Source organism: Pholcus phalangioides, unplaced genomic scaffold (assembly GCF_987345545.1).
Source record: "Pholcus phalangioides strain wild (caught in Gottingen) unplaced genomic scaffold, Ppha-v1.0 ptg000015l_1, whole genome shotgun sequence".
Classification (NCBI taxonomy): Eukaryota; Metazoa; Arthropoda; class Arachnida; order Araneae; family Pholcidae; genus Pholcus; species Pholcus phalangioides.
This window is the reverse complement of record NW_028301608.1, coordinates 105872675-105900025: the sequence shown is the minus strand read 5'-3', so window position 1 is coordinate 105900025 and position 27351 is coordinate 105872675. Positions and strand designations below refer to the sequence as shown.

The window sequence follows — 27351 nt, the reverse complement described above, 5'->3', positions numbered from 1 at the left end:
TTTATTCTTACAAGACTAGTAGAGAAAAGAAAGAAAAAGTGTCTCGTTACAACTGCCTACCTTACGTATAGGCCTGCCAGCCCTCCCCCCTAAACTTGATCCTTTCTTTTACCTACATGAATTCTAGGATGAAATGGTATGTACGGAGATTTAAACAGGTGAGGGAAAGAGGATATATAGGCTTTAAGAAACAAAAAAGATCTAGACGTTATAAATAGCATATAGGTAGCTTATAAGACGGACCGGCGAAAATTTTGCGGCATCATTCTAAGACTTGTGGTGCATCTGTGGTTTCAGACCTGATCGTTCGGTATGGAAGCCATAACGGGATTCCTGCAAGATTTGCGCGTTCAGTGATACCGGTGGGGTAAAAAAGACCCCTGGACTGACTGACTGCATGTGCCATAGTTGGACTGTACCTGAATATTCATTCCTCTAACATTTTATGTGATTTTATTCCGTCTATCATTTCTGGTCGTAGGAACGTTCTAAGTACAAATATATTGACTCTGAAGAATGGCCATCATGGTCGCCCATGCTTTATTCGCTTGTTTAGTATGTGCAGTGTTGAATTTTGTCTTGTGTGTAGTCCCTCCAAGTGGAAGTAATGTCCCGACGACGCCACCGCCAAAGACAACTATACAGTATGGTGGATGGAAGCCGATTAGACCTGGACCGTCTTTGAGGTCCAGCAGGCGTACGGATAGGTGGGCATCCGGGCGATTCGTCAACGGTAGTGACCGTGCCACGGCTGATACTACGAAGAGCTTCTTACTGGTTTACCCGCCGAAACCGGGTAAGGCTAACGAAGCTAGATCAGCGAGGAACAAAGCTGCTTTTGGGCCACCGGCTAACACCGAGACTCCTCTGAGGACTTATCCGCCGACTACACCGAGGAGACAGAAGCTGGCGAATGGAGGGAACGGTGCGACAAGGACGAGCCAACAGGTCCACGGCAAATCCAAGGCACAATCTGCCGATCCATCCACTCTGTCGACTTCCAATCATCATGTGCAGATACAGTTGTTGGACGGATACATTGTCCCACCACAACAAGGTACGGATAGTTCGAAAACAAATTTTACTGTGCAAATATAACCGATAGGTACCCAAAAAGTATTACGCATATAATCATTAATATCTATTAATGTTTTTTGGTTGTGGGCTTGAATAGTTGACAACATCAGGCTGTCTTAAAATTATTATGACAAATTGATATGTGGTAGATTCTCCCTGCACCATCTTAATACCTATTAAACATGCCATGATCATATCAATTTCTAGAGTTGAAGGTTCCTTTAAACGGAAAACCTACTTAAAGAGCCGCAGAAGCCTGCATCGATATTTAATGTGGGGGTTCGGTATTATTCAAATTCATTAAAGGGTCGAATTGCTAATTAAAAATAGCGAATACTTTGGTTCATCTTGAGTAGGGTACATGGTCCTCACATCTAGGAGCTGGGCTTTTCGGAAAGGATTTTTCACAGATTCCTCTTTAGTGGATTTGTAGTGAGAAAACAAAAAAATAGAATTTATCCCGAACTCAGCTAACACCATGCCAGCCTCATTCTAATCTAATTAAGAGGGCCGTGGTCCTCATATTAGCTTTTAGGGTGGCTAATTTTTGAGCGTAAAAGTAAGGAAAATTTCAAAATAATTTTAGCGGAAAGGTTTTGGGCGTTAATATTACATTGATTATCAATTTATTTTAAATATGCAAATAGCAATTCAAATTATAGCACTAAAAATGACCAATAATATCGAAGGTGGAAGTCGGATCATCCGCAAATATGAACTAAAATACTAGAGTTCCCGTGAAACACACGGGAATGTGATCATCCTGTTTGGTTTAATTATTATTTTATGAACATTAAATTATTGACTCGAGGTCTGAATCCAAACGGCTGAAAAGTATCATCAGCGATCTTTAGCAGAAATGAAATTCGAATCCGGTGAGGGTGAACCAGCTTCCAGTGCTTATAAATAATAATCCGAGATTGTGATTTTGGACAGTAATTATTCTTTATCCCTTTCAGGCCCCAATCATTTCTTTTTAGGAATTTTTAAGATGTTTTTGCATTTTTGATACTCAAAAAATATATTAATATCAGTAAATATTTATTTATTTAAAATTTTCCTCTTTTTTTCTGAAGAAATAGTTCACTTGGTTCAAATTATTTCAACAAAGATGTGCAGAGGGTATATTTATTTTCACGAATTTTTTCCAGAATTGCTAAATTTTATATAATAAGTCTCACTTTTTCCGGAGACACTTTCTCCTGAAAGCCATCTTGGAAACCCTCGTGAAAGTTGAACTTCTAGTGCTGCCCTCTGATGAAAGCACCAAAGTTCATATTCATCATATTTCCAACTCAAAACTTACAGAAGCCTTCAAGTCAGGGTTCAACTCCCTGAGGCTAAAAAGAATTCTACATTAAGAAAAACCAACTCATTGATGCATGCAAGGTCTGAAAAAAGCTATAAGCATTTGAAGCAGGTCACTAGATGCCTACAGTTAAACAATTATAAAAGTATAAGTTTATAGTCGAATGTGTTTATCGCACTAATAATATTGATAAAAAATACATTTTTATCGTGATTTTAAAACACCATAAACCTTATATAGTATTCCATATTCCATAACTGTTTTGATAAAATCTTTCTTCAACCACGCTTTACTTGGTAAATAGGAAAAATACAATAAAAATAGTCAAAACAAGATAGAACAAACAATATAGAGACAAGCGTTCTCGTGAATATTGCATTATACAAGTAAAAAAACCTGGAATACATACATTCAGAAATGAACCCTAAATTATACAATTTCAAAATAAATATCTTGTTATCGAGTTAATGAAGTTAGAAGAGTTATTTCTTCCATATATTACCATAGCCGGTGTCATGTTAAAAGGTAGTTCCGGATAAAAAGCCGTAATATAACAGAATTTTAACGTTCATTCAAGTATTATTCGAGAGGGGAGGGGTTTTCGGATTTGCTGACTTTTGATCACTGGGGGGGAGGGGGGTTTGAAGGCTGCTTACGTCATCAAACACCCCTTTCTAAAGATATGAAACATTCTAAACTGCTGACGAAATTGTGCTGACAGGGGGGAAGGGGGGTCAGTATTTTGCTGGCTTTTGCTGACAGGGGGGGGGGGGTAAAAAATGGCTAAAAATCTGCTTACATAATACTTGAATGGCCCCCTTACCAGATAATTGTATGATAGACGGTTATACTTCATCACCTTATGATGTATCTAATTTGATGTATGTAATTTTGATCGCCCGTTGACGTAGTTTGTTTATATTTCATTTATCTGTTGTACGATTTCAGATTGACGATTACTGATGTACCATGATGGATTATATCAATTTACCTTTTGTGGCCTTCGTGCCTGGGGCAGCAATATTTCTTTGGTTTTAATAAAATTTCCGTATATTGTGAAACGGTATGTGTCCGGTCCTTCCATGTTTAATGTTCAATAGAAGGCGCTGCCGAAAGCAAATCACTGGAAATATGCAAAATCAGAGTCCTTGAAGGGTGTACAATTAACAGCTCATTTCGGAATTTTCCTGTTGCTGATGCTTTTGCATAAGGTTTTCATTGTAATGTTGACATTGATGGATGAAGTACCATTGGTGAAGTTGTTTCACCTCAGAAACGAATCGCTGGCTTAAAGTTGCCGAACGTTTCAGGCACAAAAGAGGTTGAAGAAAGGTTCAGGTCTAAACACTTCAGACGGACTGGTTTCCGGTGCCCTCTATCGACAAAAATTTGAACGAAATATGTTTCCTGTACCAAAAGAATCGTCCTTCGTGAGAATAACTTTTTTCTACAAACCGCATTAAAATATACGAAATAACCCGATTTCTATGAATTTTTAAGCTATTTACAAATTTATGGGACAAATCCAAACACTACATTGTAGTTTATACAGGCAGATGAGCTGGGATGCAACACAACTTTCGAAAAAATTTCAGTATAAATAATGGTGCGTCGAAAATACAGAATTTTTTTTACTTATATGAATAAATTTAAACTGGATTAAGTATATTGAGATGAATTAAAAATCCATAATTATTTTTTAACGACGTGCCACGGTGTTTAGGGGTCCATGAAATAGATCAGGGATGCCATACGTATTTCGGCGATAAAATCAAATTCTATAAAAATTAGGGCTGTGCGATTCCAAACTATGTTGCGGTGCGTTAGAGTGAAGGCAAACTGTTTCGAAATCGAACACAGGTGCCGATTTTCTGTAGATATTCGAGATATTTCAATTCTTAGTTGTTGAAAATCTACAGTAAAAAAGGGGGATCCTGCTTCAGACTATATCTCTTATTAAATTCAAATTTCATTCAAATAAATGACGCATGTCCAAAAACTTAATATTTTTTTTACGATGGTTAATAAACATTAATTAATTTCATTTTTATGCGTCTTGTGTTTAGATTTTTCATTTAGAAATTTTTTCAAAAAATTCTCTTAGAGTCACATCGACCTATAATTTCGATTTTGATCCGGATATAAATCGAAAATAATAAACACTCCATGATCTAGTTCGTCAAAAAAATATTCCGGTTATCCTCAATATAAAGTTCCTCGTCTAAAATGAAATATATAAACTATTTTTGTCGCTTAAAAATTTGTTTTTTAGCCCAGTAATAACTATCTACGGTATAGAAAACATATAAACTCTCCATCGATGTAATTTTAGAATAGCGCCTTTAGGCCACAAGAAAAAAGAAAACTGTCGTTGAAAGAAAAAGGATGAGAAACATGTTCAGTGTCAATGAACATGTTTCTCAACATTATTACTATTATTGTTATTGTGTATCTTCTTCTCCTTTCAATGTCTCGCACTCAAGACGCGGTTAAAGAAATTGTCTTGAAAGGAATAGCGGTCATAAGAAGATAACAAAAGGGTTCTCGAGAAAATGAGAGAAAAAATAGGTTGAAGTGCATCTTTTTTGGCTCTTATACAATCTTGTTATTGTTGTTATTGATAATCTGAAGATGAGTCGTTCATAAACAGAATTGTCCATTTCATACACTTCTTTTTTTTTACTTTAACAAGAACAAAAGATCTGCAACGATTCTCTTCTTAACGTCCATTTTATACTTTTTCCAACATCAATTCTTCCTTATGTGCTATATAGAAATATGGAAGATGCTTGATCCTTTTTCCCGCATTTCTAGTCTAAAATTATCAATTATGAGCAATTTGCATCTTTGGCATATTTTTCGTCTGCGAGAGAGTAATTATTATACGTATATAAATAACCTAAATTTTTAAGACAATCTTGTGGGTTTTTTTTTTGTCGGATGTAATGTCAAGAATGAGGTTTACTTTCGATTGTGGTTGGGAATAATTTGAGGTGACCTTATCGTCCATTATTTATCGACAGTACAATGTGTTTGTTTATAGTGATTCCTAACTTTCCGTCGATGGTGATGTAGACCGGTTTCACAGGACATTGTTCCATTTAAATTGTCATTCTCTGATTTTTATGTCTGAAGCAGAGAATTGTAATTGCATTCTCTTTTTTAGACTAATCAGTTGTAATTTTAGGTTTCTTCTCCTACCGTACTACTCGTACAAAATAAGAAGAAAAATATAATTACATACTAAAAACTATATTAGGATGTACTAAGGGATTAGAATGTAAGTTTTAATAGGATGTAAGGACTATTAGGATGTGCGTTTTTTAGTATATTATTATACACAAAAAACTTATAAGATGGAAGGCATGATTTTTTTAGAGAATTTCGTAACTAATACGCAATCGTTGCTATACCTCATTAACGTACCTCTGAAGAATTTCTAGTTAATCAATCTGTATATACGTGTTTTGTACCGGTAACGTAAAGCAACTGATGCTACTGTACGCACATCAATGTTCCCTAGCTGTTTCATTATAAATCTGACTCATATTTTTAATTTCGGATTTGTCATTGGTTGGTTTGTATGGAAATCACTAAAAAATTCATAAGATTAGTAACAAGAAAAATCTATACAGTTAAATTGTCATTTAATTATATCAATTTGCTGTCTCATGCTAAATATATTTTGCGTGCCTAAAAACTTAATTTCAGTGTACTAAGTGCTGTTGTGTGCCATTTTTAAACTAAAATTGGGGGGTGTGCCAGAGGAAAAACCCACAGTACAGTATACTCTCGCTAATCCGGCTCATATTATAAACCCAGGGTGTACCCCATTACCGAAATCGCCGGATTACTGGAAGTTAGTTAGAAAAAGCCTATTTGAATAACACAGTGGACGCTGCTTATTAGAATCATAGATAATATTATCATTTGGATATTTTCATGACTTTTACAAAGTACGGAACAGAGCAATATCAAAAATTTGGGGAAAAAATTTTGTTTGCAATTATTACGATTACGGTTTATGTAACAATTTTTTTCCCGTCGAAAGTTTTTTGCGTATTTTGACGCTGAACCAGACTTCCTTTCTTGACACCTTACCACTATAAACATGCAAGAGTATCTAAGAAGTCAAAAGGTGTACCCTTTCCTTGTCGACAATCGTTTCCATTCTCGGTTGATAATGCCCTATTTAGGTAGTAGTAGCCACTATAATCCATGTACGCGTGAAGCCCCTTTTTCAATCGCCCAGCCATAGTGGAGGCGAATGTAATGTAAACACAAAAGCACTTTCCTTGATCAGTTTCTTTCAGTAGACCAAATTCACAATTACTAGGCCCAAAGACTTTCTCGGGGGATCTATGTAACGTACCGTGCATTAAAAAAGATAATCATGATTCGTAAAGCATTATTGATAATTCCATTTAAAATCTTCAGAATGGCAGAATAGAAATAATAAACACATAGTAAAACACAAACATAATTAAAAAATATTCTGTTGTAGAACAATATGAAAAAAAACCCCGCTCGATTGAACATTTTGCAAACAGGCGTGTGAAAAATAAAAACTGAGTTGTCCCGTTTTCATACATCTCGTTTGACTAAACTGGAGATATGGTCATCGTAGGCACTTTTGGATTTCTTTCAATAGACCTGTTATCGATCGGTTGATTTTATCAGAAACCCCCATTCCCGATGTGATTACATTAAGCAACGTGCACTGTATAAACTTCTACGCACAGATATGCAATAACATGTTTTCCTCTTCCATGACGAAGAAAAAACGATTGCAGGACGAATTAAACGATTACATACAAAACGGGACGGATTGTCAAGGGTGTACTGTGCTGTACTTGTATTTCGAACGATCACACCCAACCGGCGAGTCGTAGTGATTCAGGGGTGCTACTAAATCAACAAAATATCATGCAGAAATGCCGTAAGGTATTTGAATTTCTTATATCATTTATTCCTAAGGATGACACGGACGTGAGAAGAGAATCGCTCATGGAGTATAACTCAGATAATTCGATGCAATTATTTTAAGCATGATTGACCATAGAGTTGAAGAAAAAAAACAAAGGCAAACAAACGCATGAAAATGATTTCGTAGCCGTAATTCTCTTATTTTGATTGATCCTACTAACCTTGATCAGATTCGAGAGAGTTCCGTCCTTTACTCATTCATATTCTCATGGCCTTCTTCTTCATCTGATTCAATGTTGTCATTCAGTTTCAAGAGCGTTAACAATCTCAAGAAGAAAACGGAACGGAATTCAAGAAAGAAGGAATGATTTATTAAACCATGAAGCGTGGGGGGGGGAAGATTTCAATCAAATAATAATGACCTCAATATTATTCATCATGAAAGGTCAGCGTCCGTCAAATTCAAAATTGGGATTCATATAAAGAAAGTCCCAAAGACTTTTAGACATTAATTTGACCATTTTCTTACGAATTAACAATTTCAATGGCGAAAGTATTCGCTATTATAATTCATGTAATTGTATTCATAATCGATAATATGAAAATAGTCATCGTAGTCTTCCATGTCAATTTCATTGCCAGTTCCTCTGATGAGAATTATATTTCTTGTTTCGGTTTCATCATAAACAACGTTGACCCTAATGACGGTTTAGTCCAGTTTCGAACCTGCGTCTAAATTATTTATTGTTTATCTAATGACTGTGGAAAAATTAAGATGAGTTTTCTATTTATAATCATTTGGAAGAGTTCATCTAGTTTTTTTTTCAAATGTCATTTGTTACTTGTGACCTTTATTTTCCACTTACATAACATTTTACATCCTTTATTATTAGCGTTGCCGAATCAGCACAGTCAGCAGTCTATAACTGGTTTGTCTGCACCCATCAAAGCCGTGCCAGTGAATTTCAACAGCGTCCCGGAAATCCGACTTCTTCTGCCAGGCGACGTGCATCAGCAACTACAGAACTTGCAGCACTCTGGGCACCAGCAATCGCAAGGAAAACAGGTGGCCCAGAATATCAACAGGCCTAACGACGCCGTCGAGCACCTAGGAGAATCGCCTAATCGTCAGAGACAGTACAACGGGGTTGCTAGTCAAGGACAGAATTACAATTCCTATTCGGAGCTGGACAATCGCCCCATCCGACCGGACTCTGGGACTTACCCCGAGAACAATAGGGATTCTCGAAATGATTGGTCGAATCCCAATGTAGATCCGCTCATCGATCCACGTGCACCCACGAATCCACAAGACGTCAATGGTTTTCCACCCAATAACGGACCTCAGGGTGCTCCACCAGGCGGTCATGCGCAGCAACAAATACAAGCCCATGGTTACGCTTACACGTACAGCAAGACAACCAACGCGAACGGGCAACCGAATCAAGTCTATAATACAAATAACCGCGACGGCCAAAATCAGTTCCGAGGAAAGTCACCGGGGGGATATAATCAACAATACCCAATCAACGGACATCAGGGAACATCGGGATATGGTTCTAGAAACAATCGCAACGGGAATGGGTACGTGATGTCCAACGGATTCCGCCCGCTGGGTTCGGGATACGGAAACCAAAACGGGCAATCTTCAGGGAATGGGTACAACACGAACGGGCAATCTTCAGGGAATGGGTACAACACGAACGGGCAATCTTCAGGGAATGGGTACAACACGAACGGGAAATCTTCAGGGAATGGGTACAACACGAACGGGCAACGATACAACAACAACAACAATAATGGTATATACGTTAACTACGATGATTACAACAACAAGAACTACGGATACGACAAGCCAAACTGTCCTCATCCACACCATACCAGTACAACGACGACTCAACAAACGACGGAGAATGGAACCGGGGACTTGCCGGATGTCGATTCCAGGACTCTCAGTTCCGAAACCGGTCCTTCTACTGACGACACTACCACGATTACGGAGACAACAGACACGACCGCGACCGAAGAGGCTCAAAGCTCGACAGGTACGGAACAGACTGAACAAGTGACTGAGGACAGCACGGACTCAGATTTGGGAGGAGAATCAGTTGGTGACCTGAGGGAAGAGGTAGACCAATCTTTCTTCGTGCCGCCGTCGTCGTTGAGAACTGCACAAATATCTTCGTCAAACTTGCGATCCAGTGGTGCGTCTGGTGCATCCAGATCTCCGAGCTTCACTCAACAAGTCATTCAAGACAACGGTGCGGCGGAGAGACTTACCGACCAAGGTGATTAAGCTTGATCCTGTCTCTAATTCACATTTGTTTTATTCTGGTTGAAATTATGCATTAGGTGTAAAAATTTCTTACATTTAAACAACATTATAACCCTATTAACACAATCAGCGTGGAATTATAAACTTAATCTTATACGGGATGTTTCAGAAAGGACTCTCTAACTTTGAAATATGATGTAACTTGGAAACAGTGATGGATAGAAAGAGTGCATTTGGCCTGTAATTTCAAATGTACCAGTGTGGTAAAATCCATTACAAGTTTAACTAACAGATGGTGCCACAGTCGTTTTATTTCACTGCTTTTTTTTCTATGTTGCCATTTAAAGGTCATTGTTTACAGCAAGAGTCCTTAAATACTGTATCACTTGAGCATCCATCTGTGAGACATAAGCATCCACTGTAGTAGAGCCATTACAGGAGAATATCTTTAAACTCCATTCCTCACTTTTGTCATGTCCTTGCTGGGCAAAGCGACCATTTCAAAAATTCATTGCAATGCGTTTGACTAGAGGTACCAGACGTCCTTTCGGAGGACTCCTTTTTTATGTTATTTCAAGCGTCCTCCTTCGTTTTGAGAAATTCGCCCTTTTGTCCTCCTTTTCAGATTCCCGAAATTATTTTTTTCCTTTCCCTGGGGAATTTTTTTTCCACTGAAACATTTATCGATTGTCCCTCCCCCCTCAACACCCCACACATTTTTACACGCTTTGACGAGTCACCGTCGTAATTTCCAGAATATAAGAACCCAAGCAAGTTGCCTCCAATCAGGGCAAATGCTGTTTTAAACCTGGCCCATCTTGCTTCAGGAAAATGTGAAAAAAAAACAGTGCGAACTCCGAAAAACATCTCTGGGAGAAGAGGACCTCAGCATCCACTTGGAAAATAGCATTATTTGCTTACCAACAGCTAATGTCACGTACCGAAGCGAGGGGGTTGTCACCTCTCCCATTAAGAAATAAAAAAAATAGGATGTAAACCATGGAGATATCATGCTGCGTAATACCTTCATGATGCGAACAACACTCAGTGCTCATTCCCATGGCGAAATCACCTCTGGCAGAAAAAGCAAAAAAAAAAATAACTCCCAAAGGAAAAACCCTTTTGAGGGGTAGAGAAATAAAACCTCTCGTCTTGCTTCAGACAAAGTAATAAAACTGACCACACTGTGTGAACAATTATAAGCGATGAAAGACAGATCGTTATTTTTCTGTTTTTAATAGCGATTCTGTTTTAATTTGGAGAACTCTGGATGAGTTTATTTTGGCAACCCTAGGTTTGACCCATGTTTGCGATTGGCAATATGACTCACTGTTTCAAGGACTGTGGCACCATCTATTAGCCAAAATTGTAACTAATTTCACAAACCGGCGTATTTTAAATTCCATACATACCCATTAAACGAAAAATCTTGTTTCATATTTCCATTGCTTCCAAGTTATGTCATTTTAAATTTAGGGGAGTCCTTTCTGAAAACACCCTGTACAAACTTGCACCTAATTGCGTACGATATACGTTTCATTGCAGGGCAAGCACAGGCACAGAACCTTAACGATGGAGGCAGGGGTCCAATCTTCAACATGGGCGCAGATGGCTTTTGTGACTGCCAGCCTCAAACATGCGCACCAATTCAATATTCCCCTGCCGATAACATGGGTTCAACAATCCGAGAGATCGCCAGGAACGTGAACGCTGATGCAATCTTCGATTTCCTTGGAATAACTGATGATGAAATATCTTCGGCACTGAAATCGGACGGTAAGACTCTTTAATGAATATATTGTTATTATAATGCATGGTGGTTCTGATTCAAAGACCTCTGGAGAGAGACAACCAATGAACAAAATTACTTGGTTTCAGAGGTGTACGCAGGATCGGCCTTTGGAGGGTGCACACAAAAAACTTGGGGGGGGGGGGGGAGGGGGCACAAAAATTAACACCCTTCGAAAATCATTTAAATTAACAGAAATTGGTTAATATAGCATTAGTGATAATATTATGTAACCACTTTAGTGATCGCTAAAAAATTCCGCGGATCTGTCAAGTGATCTGGAAATATGCCCGACCCACTCAAGTGTTCTAGAAATGTGTCACGGGTCACTTAAGTTCTCAGGAACTGTGCCGCGGTTAATCACTTAAGCGATCTGTAAATGTGTTAGTTCATTTTTACAAAATTAGGTTTGAAATGACGGGTCACATCACATAACCTCGAGGACCAAAAATGTGACTCTTTAGCATGTATGGCTTTTAGCATACGTGGCATTTAGCATATACTGTATATGGCTTAGAGCAATGTTTCTCAACCGTTGGGCTGCGGCCCAGTACTGGCCCCAAACTCTAGTCACGCCGGGCCGTGAGTGATTCGCAGTTTCATTTTCTCATTAATTTCTTGTTAGTTGTGTATATGACCGTGCCTTTCACTTACACAAAAGATTTACCGAGCCGCGTTCTTCGAAAGGTTGAGAACCACTGACTTAGAGCAGTAGTTCTCAACCTTTGGACGCCCACGGCCCGGTTGATTTCTTTTTTACGAGTGGAAGACCCGGTCATACACACGACTAATGGGAAATAAATGGATGAAAATGAAATGGTGAACCACTCACGGCCCGGTTTGACTGATGTCAGGGCCCGGCGGGTGAGAAACACTGGCTTAAAGGATGGGTCGCGATGAATTTCTTGAACAGAAATTTTGAGTTCTTAGCCTTCAAATAGCATTGAAATAAACAGAAATTTATTATAATAGTACATAGAGGTATTTTTTTCCTCCGAATTTTTAAAAATATTTTTTGCATCAAAAATATATTTTTTTTTTCGGGGGGGAACATAAAGGGGAGCCCCCCCCCCCACCCCGTGTACGTCTCTAATCCCAATATGCGTTAGGAGGCGTGGGGGAAGCAGAACTGTGGAAATTTTGCTGACAAGGAGGGGAGGGGGGTCAGTGTTTTGCTGAATTTTGCTGACAAGAGAGGGGTCAAAATGACAAAAAAATCTGCTGACGTTATATTTGAACGGCCCCTAATGAGATCTGATCGTGCTGTGTGATTTTGGAAAATAAGTACATAAATTTGTGTATAGGACTTCCAGCCGAAATTACGGGTAACAAAACATCAATTTCCCCCGAGATCCATAATGACTGCCCTGTCATCATTTCGGTGCACCTACTGTATTCATTTGCCGCTCCTTCCCCCCCCCCCCGTCAATGTTTTCGAGTTTTGGATTTGGGGGTTTTTCTTTCCTAAAAGTCTCTTACAGATTATTAGATAACATATCAGACAGTTATCATATAGTCAACTTAAATTGTATTCACACCAGGGCAAGGGCAAATCTATTTGAAGGGGAGGGAAATGACCACTGCGATCACCACCGCCAACCCCCCAAGCGAAATGCGATAATTCATGAAATTTTCGGAACTCCTATATAATAATATTGCAACAACAAATTCAAGTGTTCAACACTTCGCCTAAAAAACGGGTAAAACCAGGACATTTTTCAAAGCAGTCGCGTTGGAGGAAAAAAACCAGAAAAACGGGATTGTCACGGAAAATACGGGACAAAATTCGGGACATATATCACTTTATGGTGAGACTAATTTTTTAGCGATTTTTAAAATCACCCCTCCGAAACAGTGAGCTCTAGATCCGCTACTGCACCAGGGCTGGACAAGAATTTATTTCCAATTTTCATTTAAAAAAAATCATATCGCTTTCGTCATTTTTCATGCAAATGAATCAATTTATTTAAAAAAAAAAAATTTTAAATAAGTTAATCCAGTAATAGTATTTTTCGGGCGTCAACTATTTCAAGTAATTGAATGCCTTAGACCGACAATGTAAATTTTTAGCCAGCCCTGATTCACACAGAAAAAAAATTGAAGCAGGATTCATCCACATTTATAGTACTGTAAATATATAAGCGTCTCACCACCCCCCACCCCCCATTATTCAAGCTTCCTGAAAAGGCTCAATTGAATCCAATAGATGTAATTTCCCATCTATCCAAAAAACCTGTAGAAATTATGAATGACGAAGAGTTCAGTTCGTCATCCATATCGAGTCCCAATCGATACTCGAACACAACAGGAAAATCAGAGCAAGGGAAAAAAAATCCAATTCTTTTTCTTTTTACATTAGTAATGACAATAATATCCTAAAGCAATGGAGTAACCAGAGGTGAAAGGCGAAATTTAAAAATTGCCGTATTTTGGGAGCTTTCTTCTCAAACGAAAGCATTACGGCGAGAGAGAGAGAGAGAGAGAGAGAAAAACCCTCTTCATCGATTCTTTCTTCCCGTGACCTTTTCCAAGACCTAATACAGAAAATAAATGACTGAAAGAAAATGTAATTGTTGGTGGTCATCTCTGTTTTTTTTTTTTTTAAACCTGCGACTCGGAGAAGATGACCCTAAATGATGACTCCGCTCTTCCTGATGGTAGTCCACAAAGGAAAGAAAAGTTATTGTATTCTAATTAAGTTTATGAAAGGAAAGGAAGACCTATTTGGTGATGATGACTGTGCGTGTTCGGAATCAGTGATTCGTTTGAAAAAGTATTTTTAAAATAGAACTGAAAGATCGTAAAATCGAGTTCATGAGATTTTAAAATTTTTAAAAAATAAACAGTCATTGTTCTTTTTTTTTTTAATATTTCGAAAACAATTCATATGATATTAGAATGACCTCGTGTGGATATCGATTGTTGTTAATGGGAATTTCCTTCTTTTATTCCGAAGATGGTTTTAGGCGAGTGTTTTTTCAAAGTTTCTTCTGAATCTGTTTAGATTAGTGATTCTTAACCTGGGGCCATATGGCACTTGCGGTCTTGGGATAATAAATCCCCGTGGCCACCTCTAAGGCGGCCAGATCAAAGTGGGGGAGCAAGTGGTGAAGGGGCCCACACTGTGAAGAAATGAAGCTTCCAAGTAAAATGTGGTGGGGAGAAATAAATGAGACTACTTTCAAAATTCAGCAGAGCTGTTCATGAAACCAACGCCATCTTAACACCCATGGGCCCATGTGGGCATGACGAGATCCTACATGATGAGATCTGGTATTATGACTTTCAAATTTTAGTGTGTAAATATGTTAGCTGTTACTTCCAACTAAGAATTGGGGGCTACAGACAGAGGCGCATTTATGGTTTTGCCGCCTTTCTCTCATTCCAGTCTAATTTTCTTGACTACTCTTTTCTCGAATTCGACACCCTGTCCTATAACCCGCTTGGCCTCCCCCCCCCCCTTCTTGCAAGTATACCTTTGTCTCTAAGTCACTCTTTTGGTCTCACTCCCATGCTCTCACACTCTAAGTCCCTGTAAGTCACTCTTTCACTCACTCACATGCTTGCACATTGTTTTGGTCACTCACATGCTTGCACATTGTTTTGGTCACTCACATGCTTGCACATTGTTTTGGTCACTCACATGCTTGCACATTGTTCTGGTCACTCACATGCTTGCACATTGTTCTGGTCACTCACATGCTTGCACATTGTTCTGGTCACTCACATGCTTTCACACTCTCTAGGCCACTCTTTTGGTTATTCACATGCTTACAAACGCTCTAGGTCACTCACTAACATGGTTCCTTACTTGGGTCACTCTTTTGATCATTTAAACATGTTCTAGATCACTTGTTTTTCGATTCAAATGCTTCACATTCACAAGCTTGCTCACGCTCCAGATCACTTTTTTGGTCATTAGCATCCTTTCAGAATCTCTAGGTCACCGTTTTGGTCATTCACGAGCTTCGAAGTATTGTTTCGCAACAATATTTCGGGTAGAAATACAGTAGTTTCGCAACAATACTTCGGGTAGAAATATAGTAGTTTCGCAACAATACTTCGGGTAGAAATACAGTAGTTTCGCAACAATACTTCGGTTAGAAATACAGTAGTTTCGCAACAATACTTCGATAAGTATTTTCATAACAATACTTCGATAAGTATTTTCATAACAATACTTCGATAAGTATTTTCATAACAATACTTCGATAAGTAGTTTGCAACAATACTTCGATAAGTAGTTTCACAACAATATTTTGATAAGTAGTTTCCCAACAAATACAACAAATTTCCCAACAATACAAGTAGTTTCACAAAAATACTTCTATAAGTAGTAGTTTCGCATCAGTACTTCGGATAGAAATGGTTTTTCCAAAACTAATTCCGATACAAAAGTTGACTTCTGATAGAAATTTTTTCACAATGATTCTGATAAAAAATGGTTTCGCAACAAGGCTTCGGATAGAAATGGTTTCAACAATCATTTGGAAAAAAATATTTTTTTCAACAGCTTTTCGAATATAAAAATTTTTTGCACAGTAATTCAGGTCGAAAAGTTTTTCAACATTGATTCTGATAAAAATGGTTCCTCAACAATGCTTCTGATAAAAAATAAGTTTGCAACAATACTTCAGATAGAAATGGTTTCCAACAATACTTCCAGATAAAAATATGTTTTCAAAAATAAATCGGAAAAAAATGATTTTTTAAGAATAGACTCAATATATGAATGTTATTCCAACAGTATTTTTGACAACAACAATGCACCGGGTCTAGACATAGAACAGGGGTTACTGTTTTTTTTTCTTTTTAATTTCCCATGCTATAAATTTTCTAGAGAACAAATTTGCAAAATAGAAAGGAGGTCCACGAGAAGTTTTCTCAGGGGTCTATTAAAAATCTTGTCATCGAACCCGTGGCTCTAACCATAACATATTACGAGCAATAACTTTTTTTCCATGAAATATATTTGCGTTTATCATTCCCATCCTAAATTAAACTACAAAATCAAAAATTAATTTGGAGTAAATTTTTGATATACTGAGTTATATCCATTTCCTACACGTTTACAACTCCAATCAATCGTAATTTAATAACGTACCACCGTTTTTAGTGAATTGCGTCCAAAAAAAATATCTTATAGAAAAACCACCACTGCACACGTGTGTCCCCAAACACAATGCTGTGCGTGGCAAGCGTTCAATACGTGCTGCCATCTATTATTCAAACTGACAGTAAACGGAATGGAATATCTTTGTCCTTCGCTTTCCGAAGGTAACTCATTTGTGCTATCAAAACTGATTAATGATAATTAATCCCTTTCCCCTTTATGGTATTTTCGGTAATGATCCGGAAGTCCCCGATTATTATTTAGATCTTTATGGAAACCATGATGAAATTCCATAGAGTAATTATAGATCGAAAGAGAGGATTATTCTCGCAGCTTGTTAATAAGTGATATAATTGTATTCACAGTGGATAAAAAACCCTCATAGAAAACTCTTATTAAAATCCCGCGAACATAAAATAGCGGAATAATTCATCAGTGTTTATTTTTAAATGCGAAGCGTTCACGTGCCCGCATTTGCAGGCCTATTATAAATGCATGTACCCTTATAATAATTAGGCTTGAATAAAAACGGAGTCTTCTTCCATTATTTTCCTTTCAAATAATGTCACGGTTATTGCCCATAGTTGCGTAGAGAGAACATACTAATTTGAAAAAAAAGTATTTTATATAATAGAAGCTTTTCACTAATAAAAGCTTCAGTAACGATAGTAATTGGGATTAGATAGGGACAATGAAAGAGCCGTGTTTTGTATTTCTTGGGATTCCATTATTGATATGGATTACATTGTTACAATATTATAAAAAAAAAAATTTTATTATTATCATTGTTATCAGCGTGTTGTAGCTCTTCCGGCTGTTGCTGAGGAACTGGCACTTTTCTTTGAGAGAAGCCTGCAGAAATTTTTTTTTTAGTGTGAATACAGCATAAATTATTCTGATGCGATGAAAGGTAGGGAAAAAATTCAACTGTGTATTTTAAAGTTAATGCACTCAGTTAGTGTACTTTCAGCAGGTTTTGCTCTAAAATGCACACAGTTATCATGCACTCAGAACATTAAGCGAAGATCAACTCAATTATCATGCACTCAGTGCATTACGAGTAAGAGGTAGCAAAATGAATTTAAACCCACCCATTATTCTACTCGCGAGAGCAGGGCCGTCTCAAGAGCATTGTGAGCCCCCGGGCCAAATGATTTTTCTGAGGCCCTACTTGGCCAATTCTCTAAAATTTCAACCGATTCTCATTTTTGTGAGGCCCTTCTTTTCTTGAGGCCCCCCCAGGCCATGCGAAAAAGGTCTTACGTACGGCTAACTCTTTGAGAAACCTCAGTGATCTTTAGCAACAAGCTAGAGATAGATGCCTAGTCTAAAAAGAACGCTTCAAGGCTTTTTAAATATGTTATCATCTATATACTGTAATAATAAATTCATAGTGTAATATTGCGACGGAAAAAATGGTTCTATGTTGCCAAAAACTATGTACTGTATAAATTCTGGGCCTCCGGCTTGTACGAACAAATAAATACATTCGTTGCTGGTTATAACGACTTCACGTTATAGCGACCATTCCATTGCAACGACCGGTAGGTTGGGTTCCAAATATTTTCATATAACGAATGACCCTTTCGATACAACGACCTTCCGATATAACGTCCACTTTCGACGGAATAATATGGGGTCGTTACAACGAGCGTCGATCTGTATATCTTTACAACCGATAAAGAAATCAGAATACGTTTCTGTCATCTTTCTCATGGAGGCCATTATCGTAGAGCATTTTTTAGGATATTTTTGATATCACGAAGCACAATGGAAGCAAAAATAATGAGAAGAGCCAATGCGCGTGACCTACTGCTGTTGAAATGATGGATATAATACATAAGTATATTGGAGGAAGGGCCAAGGGTGGGCCGTATCAAAGCTTGGGATCAATAGGGCGTTAGGCTTCAACAGTTATGAACTTTCCCCGTTGTGCCTATACACAACGTTTAAGAAAAAAACTCCCTCTACCGGAGAAGTCATGAAACCACTCTTAAGATTTTGTGATTCGTTTTCTTCTTCTATATTATTCCAAAATAATGTCTTTTATTATCGCGATTTATATATAGATATTTTCTATACTCTTTTTCTCGTGGCTGTTTACGGTCATGGTTCCGTTATTTTATGAAGAATAAAATGCATATAATCGTGTTCACCCTTTTTTTTTGCCTCTGAGATTATGATCTTCTATGGATATTTGGATAAGATGGTGTGTATATCAAGATCTATTCAACGAAAGTGGATTGATCATTATTGAAGTGGAAAAAAACTGCCTTTTACTTCTACGTGCTGGATAAGGATACGTAGCAGTGATGGTTGAAGTAATACTATGCGGTGAAGGTTGACCTGTCTTTAAAATTATATCATTGATTGCCCTTGATCATTAGCGGTGCGTTAAGAAGCTGGTCATCTGGATCTGAAAATTACTATCGTGATCGTTATTATTATGGAAACTTCACTGGATGATCCGTTCATGGATTGCAGCCTCGTTCCTACGTTTTAAGCTCTCTCGTGATTTCTCCGTAAAATATCTATCCACGTGTGGATTAGGAATAGTGATCGAAATACTAGAGCCCGGAAGTTTAGGCACTAAAAAATGGTTAAAATAGGCATTCGAAAAGACACTTAAAAAAGGCAATTTATAATAAATAGGAAAAAGTAACTAAAAGCTATAATTTAAAAACTATGGAAAAACTGACTGTCAGGTCTGAAAAACTGACTAAAAATACCAGATGAACGACGTATAATCGTTAATGGTACGTCAACCTGATGACCTTGATGTCATTTGCGAAATGTTAGCGGAATGTTGCAACCGCACGAAGCCATTCATCATATACAGTATATATACGTTACAAGGAGGAACTTCTGCTATCTTACCTTAGAGGTAGAGCACTCTTCCGCATACGAGAGAACTGGGCTCGAGTCCACGTGAGGGCAAAGATGAATTTTCTTTTTCTTCCCCCAAACAATCAATATCTCTTCATACACCTAGTTTTACGTATATATTGTATTAACAAGTGGAAAAGACGTCTTTCTCTACATGTAAGAGGAATGTTTATAAAGTGCATAGTGGCAATAGTAACTTTTTTGGTAGTACGCCCTTATCTCGTTGGCCCATGCTTCTGAAAATAAGCTGATAATCCAACTCAAAATTATAACTGAAGTCATGAAAAGTTTGTGAAATTTCTAGTACTGTGAATTGACTACAAACCATTCGTTCACCCCAATCAAAATTTATATTTGAACAGCAGAAACGCCATTATTGATATGAGGGATAAGCTATACCCTAATTTTGGAACAGCGTGATGTTATTCGATCTTGTATACCCGCGAGGGAATACAAGAATATATCTTTGGACCCCACCTGTTTTCACTTATACAAGATGCGAAGAAGAAATAGAGAAAAAGGGTTTTTTTTTTCCTTTCTTGACACTCCCCTGTTTACAGAGGCCATAGATCACGAAACTGACCTAAACTTGCCTGCTTAAGATGTTATTTCTAGGCCGGTGAATTCGTAAAAAGATACCTACATACACTTGAAAATTGACCTCTTCTAAGAATAGCGCCATGCGTTTGTAGAAGAAGAAAAAAAAACCACATTCACAACCTCAACCCTATCGTTACCAGCTCTAAATTTACCGCACAGAAGGGTGGAACAAATCTACTCAATTATTCAAAGTAATCGCTAGAGAATTATACTCGACAAAAATGTATTTTTCTCCTTTCTTCGTGTATCACGTTTTGATGCAGACACTTGAACACATAAATGGTTAAGAAGGTATATTCCTAAAATAAGCGCTAATGTTCTGTTCAATTTACTTAACGTGTACGTGAAGATCTATTCGCAGCTGTTCGGTTAAATGAGAAAAATTTATGGGGAGGGAAAAGAATAGTATAATTTTATGAATCTAAAAATAGTTATATCGGAGAAATTCTCGTTCCTATTTGATCAGAGAAAGTGCTGATTCTGGACCGAAGGGAGAATTATTTCTATTGTTTATTACCATAATATACATGAGAAGTAATAAAAAAAAAATCCGATCATCGATAAATGCATGTAATCCGGAGAAAATACAGTCACGCGATAGATTGTTCTTTTACGAGAAAATCGGGGAGGAAAGTGAAAGGTACTGTAGGGAAGGTAAAAGAGTATCCTAGTGTGTGTGGATTCTGAATATACCACCAGAAAAAGTTCTTAACTTTTTTCGGACCGCCATCGGGAAACAACGGTACTTCGTTGTTATATGACCTCCTACGATAATAGGATGCATTCCGCCATGAATTTGGCTTCTTAGCAAAACTTTTATGCTATACAAAATCCTCAAAGATGCAAATATCCGTGGGGGGGGGGGGGGGGGGTTCTTCCTCACTGGAAGGCGGGGAGGCATTATAAAGTACGGACTTTAACAACGAATCGCCAAAAAAACCTCTGGACCGCAAAGAAGAGTTAATATTGATGAATAATTCTGTGTTTTTCCATTATAAATTGTGCATGTGGTATTTTAAGAACAATTTGTAACCGAATTTTAGCATTTTTAGCAGAGTTTTGAAGTAGTATAGTATTATGTGGACCTTAACGCGGCAACCTTCACAGTGGAAGACGAGCATAGACGAGGTCTATTTCGAATTTAAAAATGCTTATCAAACATTCCTCATTAATAAAATGTTTTGTTTTCGAAATTCTTGAAGCCATTCAGTGGCGTCCTGGCGAGTAAGGCAGTGGAGCGTGTACTTGAGCCCGAATCAAACAAGACCCCCCCCCCCCAAATATTGGAAATATATTTCATTAATCCTGTTTCTGTTTTCGTCATGTATATCTTTCATTAACTCCAAATTCTCTTCGATTATGAATAGTCATTAATTTTTTTGTTTAGTGAGTGTACTCATATTTTCATGTAGATGTTTTTCAACATTCAGTAACAATAATTGGAATGTCGATTTCTACGAAAATACAGGGTGTAATGTAAGTCCTAATGTGTGTGGCCTGTATCTCATCAACCGTTCTTCGTAGAAGTATGTTTTCGATTGAAAAAGTGCTCAAAAATGTGTTCAGAAATCATCCTTTACAAGTTTTCAAAGGGAAAATACGAAGTGTCAGAAACTGATGTTTGTCCTCGGACTTCCAATTAAAAAGTTGTTTCCCTGCCTTTTCTGTGGGAGCAATTAAAAAATCCCGTGTTTTTAACTGTAATATTTGCTGAGATATTTGAATTCAAATCCGGAGAAAAAGTTTTAAAGAACAGCGTAAATAAGGGAAAGAAGCGTTGTCCGTCAATTTTTGCTGTTCTTTCTCACCTTTTCTCAGATTTCTGAATTCAAATAGCTCAGCGTATATCTTATTTAGAAACGTGAAATTTTCTTTTTGATGGCTTCAGAAGAGACAGGGCAACAATTTTGTAATTGGAAGTTAGAGGACGAGGGACTGTATAAAAATTCAGATTTTTTTTAATTTGTGACACACTGTATTTTCACTCTTATAACTAGTACAGGGGGATTTCTCAACGCATTTTGAGCATTTTTTAAATTGAAACCATAGCTCTACAGGGAATGGTTGATGAGGTAATCAAATCAGGACTTACAGAACGCCATGTTATATATATATATATATATATAGTCTGGCCACCGAAATCGTTAAGACACCCTGAAACAAGTAGCGCAACGAATTGTTTTATAACCGGATTTTAAGAACTGGCCCATAGGTTAAGAACCGCTTACTTATGCATGACTGGAAATTGAATCCAGCGAAGAATTCTAGTACCAGAAGGCACCAACTGAGGGGGGGGGGGATGATTTTTTATCACCAAAATGTTATTCACTTCCATTTGAAAAATGTCCAGAACTGACCCTCGAGATATATGTAAAGAAAATAATGTGATGACAAATATAGGTGAACACTATGAGCACAAGCACTCCAATCGTTTTTTTACTTCCTTTGTTCCTGAACATGAAGTTTTCATTGATTTATAAATTTCTCGTTATCTCGGCAGGCGGTGGCTACACGTTATTCCTTCCGTCGAACGAAGCTATATCGAGGTTACCTACAACTTTTCTAGAGGAATGGCGGCAGCCTAACTCCCACGTTGCAACAGCACTAGAGAACCACGTTGTAGGCGGACCCGTTGCATTGGACCAGTTGAAGCTGGGAGGTCGAATGCAATCTACAGCCAGTGGCGCAACTCTCTTCATCAACAACTACAACAATGAGGTACATTGAGTATTTGTAATTTTAAAATGTCTAAACCATTGTTCCCGAAAAAACAATCACAAGAAACAGGACGTTGGTGCTGGTTATATTCCTCACCCAAGGTGTTCCTATAATTGTTCTTGTGTTTTTGTCTGCAGGCCGTTACTGTGAACGGACACAGAATCGTCCGAGGGGACGTCTCTGCATCCAACGGTGGTATTGTCCACGTCATAGATGGCTTGCTGTGCCCAGTCGCCGATCGTGATTTGATCGACACTCTACGTGCCTGCGCCAAGTACGATGGCTTCTTGACTCTCGCTGACGTAACTAAGCTCATGGAAACGATGCAAGGAGGTAAGATAATGATTTCTTTTGGCTATATACCTGGTTTGTAATCGTCGATGAATCCGAGATATCTTATTTGTCCATTTCTTGATCCCCGCAGAAGGTCCTTACACCGTGTTCCTGCCAAGCAACGAGGCTTTAACCAAGATCCCTGATGATGAGCTCAATGTCTTGAAAGAAAACGTCACGGCACTGAAAGGTTAGGTTTTGACACATTAATTAATCGCTGCCATTAATTATTCTGCTTCGGGGTGAGTAAATTATAATTTCCATCTGTATTTCTTTTCAGAATTCCTGGAATATCACATAGTTGAAGGTGTTTACTTCAGTGAAGACTTGAAGGATGGTCAATACCTGTCGACGATATTCCATAAGCAACCGATAAAGCTTGGGATTAGGGTAGACGGCTGTTTCAGTTAGTATTTCCTCACACAATTAACTTGTAACTACTGTCGAATCACGTTATAACGAACTCCAAGAGACCGGAGAAATCACTTCATTATAACGAAATTTCGTTGTAAAGAAGTTCCGGGTTTTCGCATTGTTGCTATGTAAACTTCTCTGGGGGATTAGAAAAGTGTTCGTTAAAACGAGATTTTTTCGCTGTAACGGTATTCATTAAAACGGAATTTGACTGTATTATTGTGACAAGATATACTGAAATTTATTCAGTCAAACCTCGTTAAGGGGTTACTCTTGGGAGAGGAAAAAATATGATCCCGTAAGCGGAGTGACCCGATAAACGGGATAAGCCATGCTATTTCCTCCCCCCCCCCCTCCCCATTGATGCACTCATGCACGTAAAACTATCTTTTTGTTACTCAAATGAGTTGTCTTGGAAGTCTATTAATTTAAGTTAATTACATTAGTTTATACCAGTGTTTCTCAACCTTTCTGCAAACAAGAACCAGTAAAACGTCTGAAACAATTTCACGGACCACTCGTGTCCCGTATTACGGGACATTCCAGTAATTTTGATTCTTCTGATTTTTTTTATACATTTGTCCCGTTTTTCCAACAATTCTTTTTTGAATTTGTAGTATTTGTTGAAGTCGTGAATACACACACGCAGCGTTTTCTTAACATAAATATTACTATGATAATTACGGCAAATATCATAAATGTTTATCTCACATATTTGCCAGATTTAACATTTTGTTCCTTTTTTTTTTGGAATTTCAACTAAGATTGGTGATTGTGCTTACTTCTGACAAGGTTTTTAATGACAACTGGCGATGTCCCGTTTTTTACGAATTATTATGTAAGATCTCCGTTTGCCGTATTTTTCTCAATGAAATATGGTCATCATATCATTTGAGTATTTTTTTCGCGAAATACATTTTTATTTACTGCAATTTGTAGCAGTTCTTTCAGAAATTTTAGAAGTATTAGCAAATTGCAATTAAAACAATATATATTGCAATTTTTGGCAAAATTTAGTGATATCCCGTATCTAGGATCACAGTTTCCTGGTGAACCTAAATATGAAGGTATAATTTTATTTGAACTCATATGGATATTACTAATATCAGTTATAAAGGGTGAATAATTCATCAAGTCTGCCTGCAGACCACCTATGCCGTCGTCGACAGGGCCGCAACTAGGGGGGAGCAGGCTGATCTCGTGCCCCGGGCGCAAATTCCATTCTGAAACCTCTCCTTCAACATTACAAGGAGGCGTCAAAATTCGCGCTTGCCTACCCCGGGTGACCAAGCATCGAATTGCGGCCCTATGGTCCTCGACGACGGACCATAGGTTGAGAAACGCTGGTTTATATTATTTACATTAATTTTCGTTTCCACCCCAAGATCGTGGAAGCCAGGGGTTCTAAGCCTTTTTCAGCCGCGACCCAAAATCACCAACACTGCTAACTTCGCGACCCAATGGCTCTATTTCAGATATAAAACAGCTTAGTATAAACATTACTTATTAACAAAATGTGTTCGGTTTGATGCACGACCCACAGGTTACCAACCCCTTATTTAGGTATTGACAAGCCCAGACAAGCGGCTGACGAGGGGGGGGGGGTCAAAAATGGCGAAAAATCTGCTTACGTAATACTTGAATGGCCCCTTATATGTGGAGGGGAACACAGGAGTATAGAAAGATTAAAAAAAAGGCTTTTTGAATGGCAAAAGTGCTGTTCACTTGTTCCTTTACAAATCACTCTGATAGAGATAAATATTCATACATCTCTACAAAGACGATAAAATGGGGGGAGAAATGGCGTGGAGAACGAAGAGGAGGAAAAAGCTGATGAGAACGTGGGGGACACACACACACACATCTTTGTTTCGTAGGGTTGCAATAAGTTTCACGTTGAGGAAAAAAAGAGGTCAGCTTGAATGAATTCATTCCTCTGGCATTTTTACGCAATATTACGTCCATGATCGTAAAGAAGTTGATGCATCATCAATCAATTGTTTTGACAAGGGGACACCAGTATCGATTAGTAAGGGACAATTCTAGGTTGTGGTGTCGCAGGAAGTTTTTCTCTAATAGGGTTGGGAATAAATGGAATAGCTTACCTCCGGGGGTCGTGAATTGCAACACAACTGACACGTTTAAAAAAGAAGTACGATAAACACATTGGGATAAATCGAGAAGCTCTATCCATACTTGGATGAGACAACCATAATTTTTTCTTATGGGCAGTTTATTCATTATATAGTATTAATTATTCGTTTTTCCCCTTTCGTGATACATGCTTTTATATTGAGCAGTATATTTAAATTTTATCATAATTAATGGTTTTCTTTCTTGCTTTTATTGGGTTGCTGTATTCCATATTTTTTATGGGCATCTTTTTTTCAGCCACCGCGTTTAGCATTTTTCTGTTGTGGCCTTTGTTGTATTTGTATTAAGGGGCCGTTCAAGTATTACGTAAGCAAATTTTTAGCCATTTTTGACCCTCCCCCTCTTCCCCCCGTCAGCAAAATTTCGTCATCAGTTCTGCCCCTCTGAATCCTAACTCATATTTTTTATAAAGGGTGGTTGATATTGATGACGTAAGCATTACCCAAACCCCCCTCCTCCCCCCCCCTTATCATCAAAAGTCAGCAAATCGGAAACCCCCCCCCCCCCATCGATGATGACGTAATACTTGAACGGCCCCTAAAAGCGGAGTGTGTTGACACATTATCAGGAGTTTAAAAACATGACAACACACACCGTAGAGGCCAATCGAGATTTTGAAGAAGTGGCCGGTTAAGCGGAGTGACATGTTTTCCCGGGTGATCCGCTAACGAGGTTTGACTGTAATTGGTGCTCATAGTAAAAAATGCTCATATAGTTTTTAGCAGTTTTGTATGCCTGGTATTGAAGACACTCAATTTGATACTCGCTTATATTTTAGGACGACTCGTCGAGGTGAATAACTCGCCCGTGTTCAAAGCGGATATTCCGACGAAAAATGGCGTGATACACATCGTTGACTGGATATTAAGGCCGAGTGATCTGGAGTGGTGTCAAGGCGTTATACTGCCATAAGAAAGACCAAATACGATAATCGGTTCAAAAAAAACCTCGAGTTGTATAGAATGTGCGCTGTATTCCTATTTCATCATATTGACTATCGTTTTTGTTTACATTTCCACAGCGTGAGTCTGGAACTTCATCACACCTTCTGGGAAAGTGTTTATAGTCTATGTTGTTATTGGAATTTCTCATGTACAAATAAATCATCTCCTTAATCACTATGTTATTTGGTGGCATTCTTTTATTTATTTTGCCTTGTATTCGAAATTTTCTCTGTAGTATAAATGTCGGAACCTAGGGCTGAGGTCATTTGAGCCCCCCCCCCCCCCAATAATTTCTGAAAAAAAACAATCGCTGCAACAACCTTCTCCCGCGTACGCGTTTGAGTCCCGTATATAAGGAACGACCAGCAACTTCCTCCAATGTTTTCTTCATGTCGGTGCCTTTGCTCTGTAGAACCAGTCCCCGATTCAAAGTCACGTTTCATTCCAAACATCGAGTCAGAAAGTACTAATAGCCTACAGAGGTTTCCAACATGGTGTTTTTCGCGGAACACTTAATGGTTATAAGGCTATTAATAATACTACTAAACCAGACATGCACCTCGTCCATATTACTCTGCGGAACTTCTAACGAATTGGTACATGTCGGAATGTGTGTGTATGTATAGTGAACCTTCCGTGAAGTTTTGTTTCTGTGTAATGCTTCCATTCGCAATCAATTTTTTAAACTATGAGATTTTTCTCAACTCATAGTGAGTGAAGTGTTATGAATGAATAATTGTAACTTTGCGTAGGCCTGTTTTTGTCTCCCTGCGGCGAGACTTTTTAACGGGGAGATCGGCTCGCATTCACGCC

The 27351-nt window shown here is 38.1% G+C and overlaps 1 protein-coding gene across 1 annotated transcript; it reads left to right on the top strand.

The window, feature by feature from the left end:
- The first annotated feature begins 133 nt into the window (after positions 1-133).
- LOC149077276 (uncharacterized) lies at positions 134-26715 on the top strand. Its single transcript, XM_089245049.1, has 8 exons — positions 134-1057; positions 8206-9600; positions 11133-11363; positions 22476-22693; positions 22831-23026; positions 23118-23216; positions 23307-23432; positions 26373-26715. The coding sequence occupies exons 1-8, from the start codon at positions 517-519 to the stop codon at positions 26504-26506; spliced, it is 2940 nt and encodes a 979-aa protein (XP_089101175.1). The 5' UTR covers positions 134-516; the 3' UTR covers positions 26507-26715.
- The last annotated feature ends 636 nt before the right edge of the window (positions 26716-27351 follow it).

Bases quoted from the DNA above. Each gene is read 5' to 3' on its own strand.
- LOC149077276 (XM_089245049.1), top strand. From the start codon at position 517: ATGGCCATCATGGTCGCCCATGCTTTATTCGCTTGTTTAGTATGTGCA. The intron at 1,058-8,205 runs GTACGGATAGTT...CTTTATTATTAG, and splicing joins CATTGTCCCACCACAACAAG to CGTTGCCGAATCAGCACAGT. The intron at 11,364-22,475 runs GTAAGACTCTTT...TTATCTCGGCAG, and splicing joins TTCGGCACTGAAATCGGACG to GCGGTGGCTACACGTTATTC.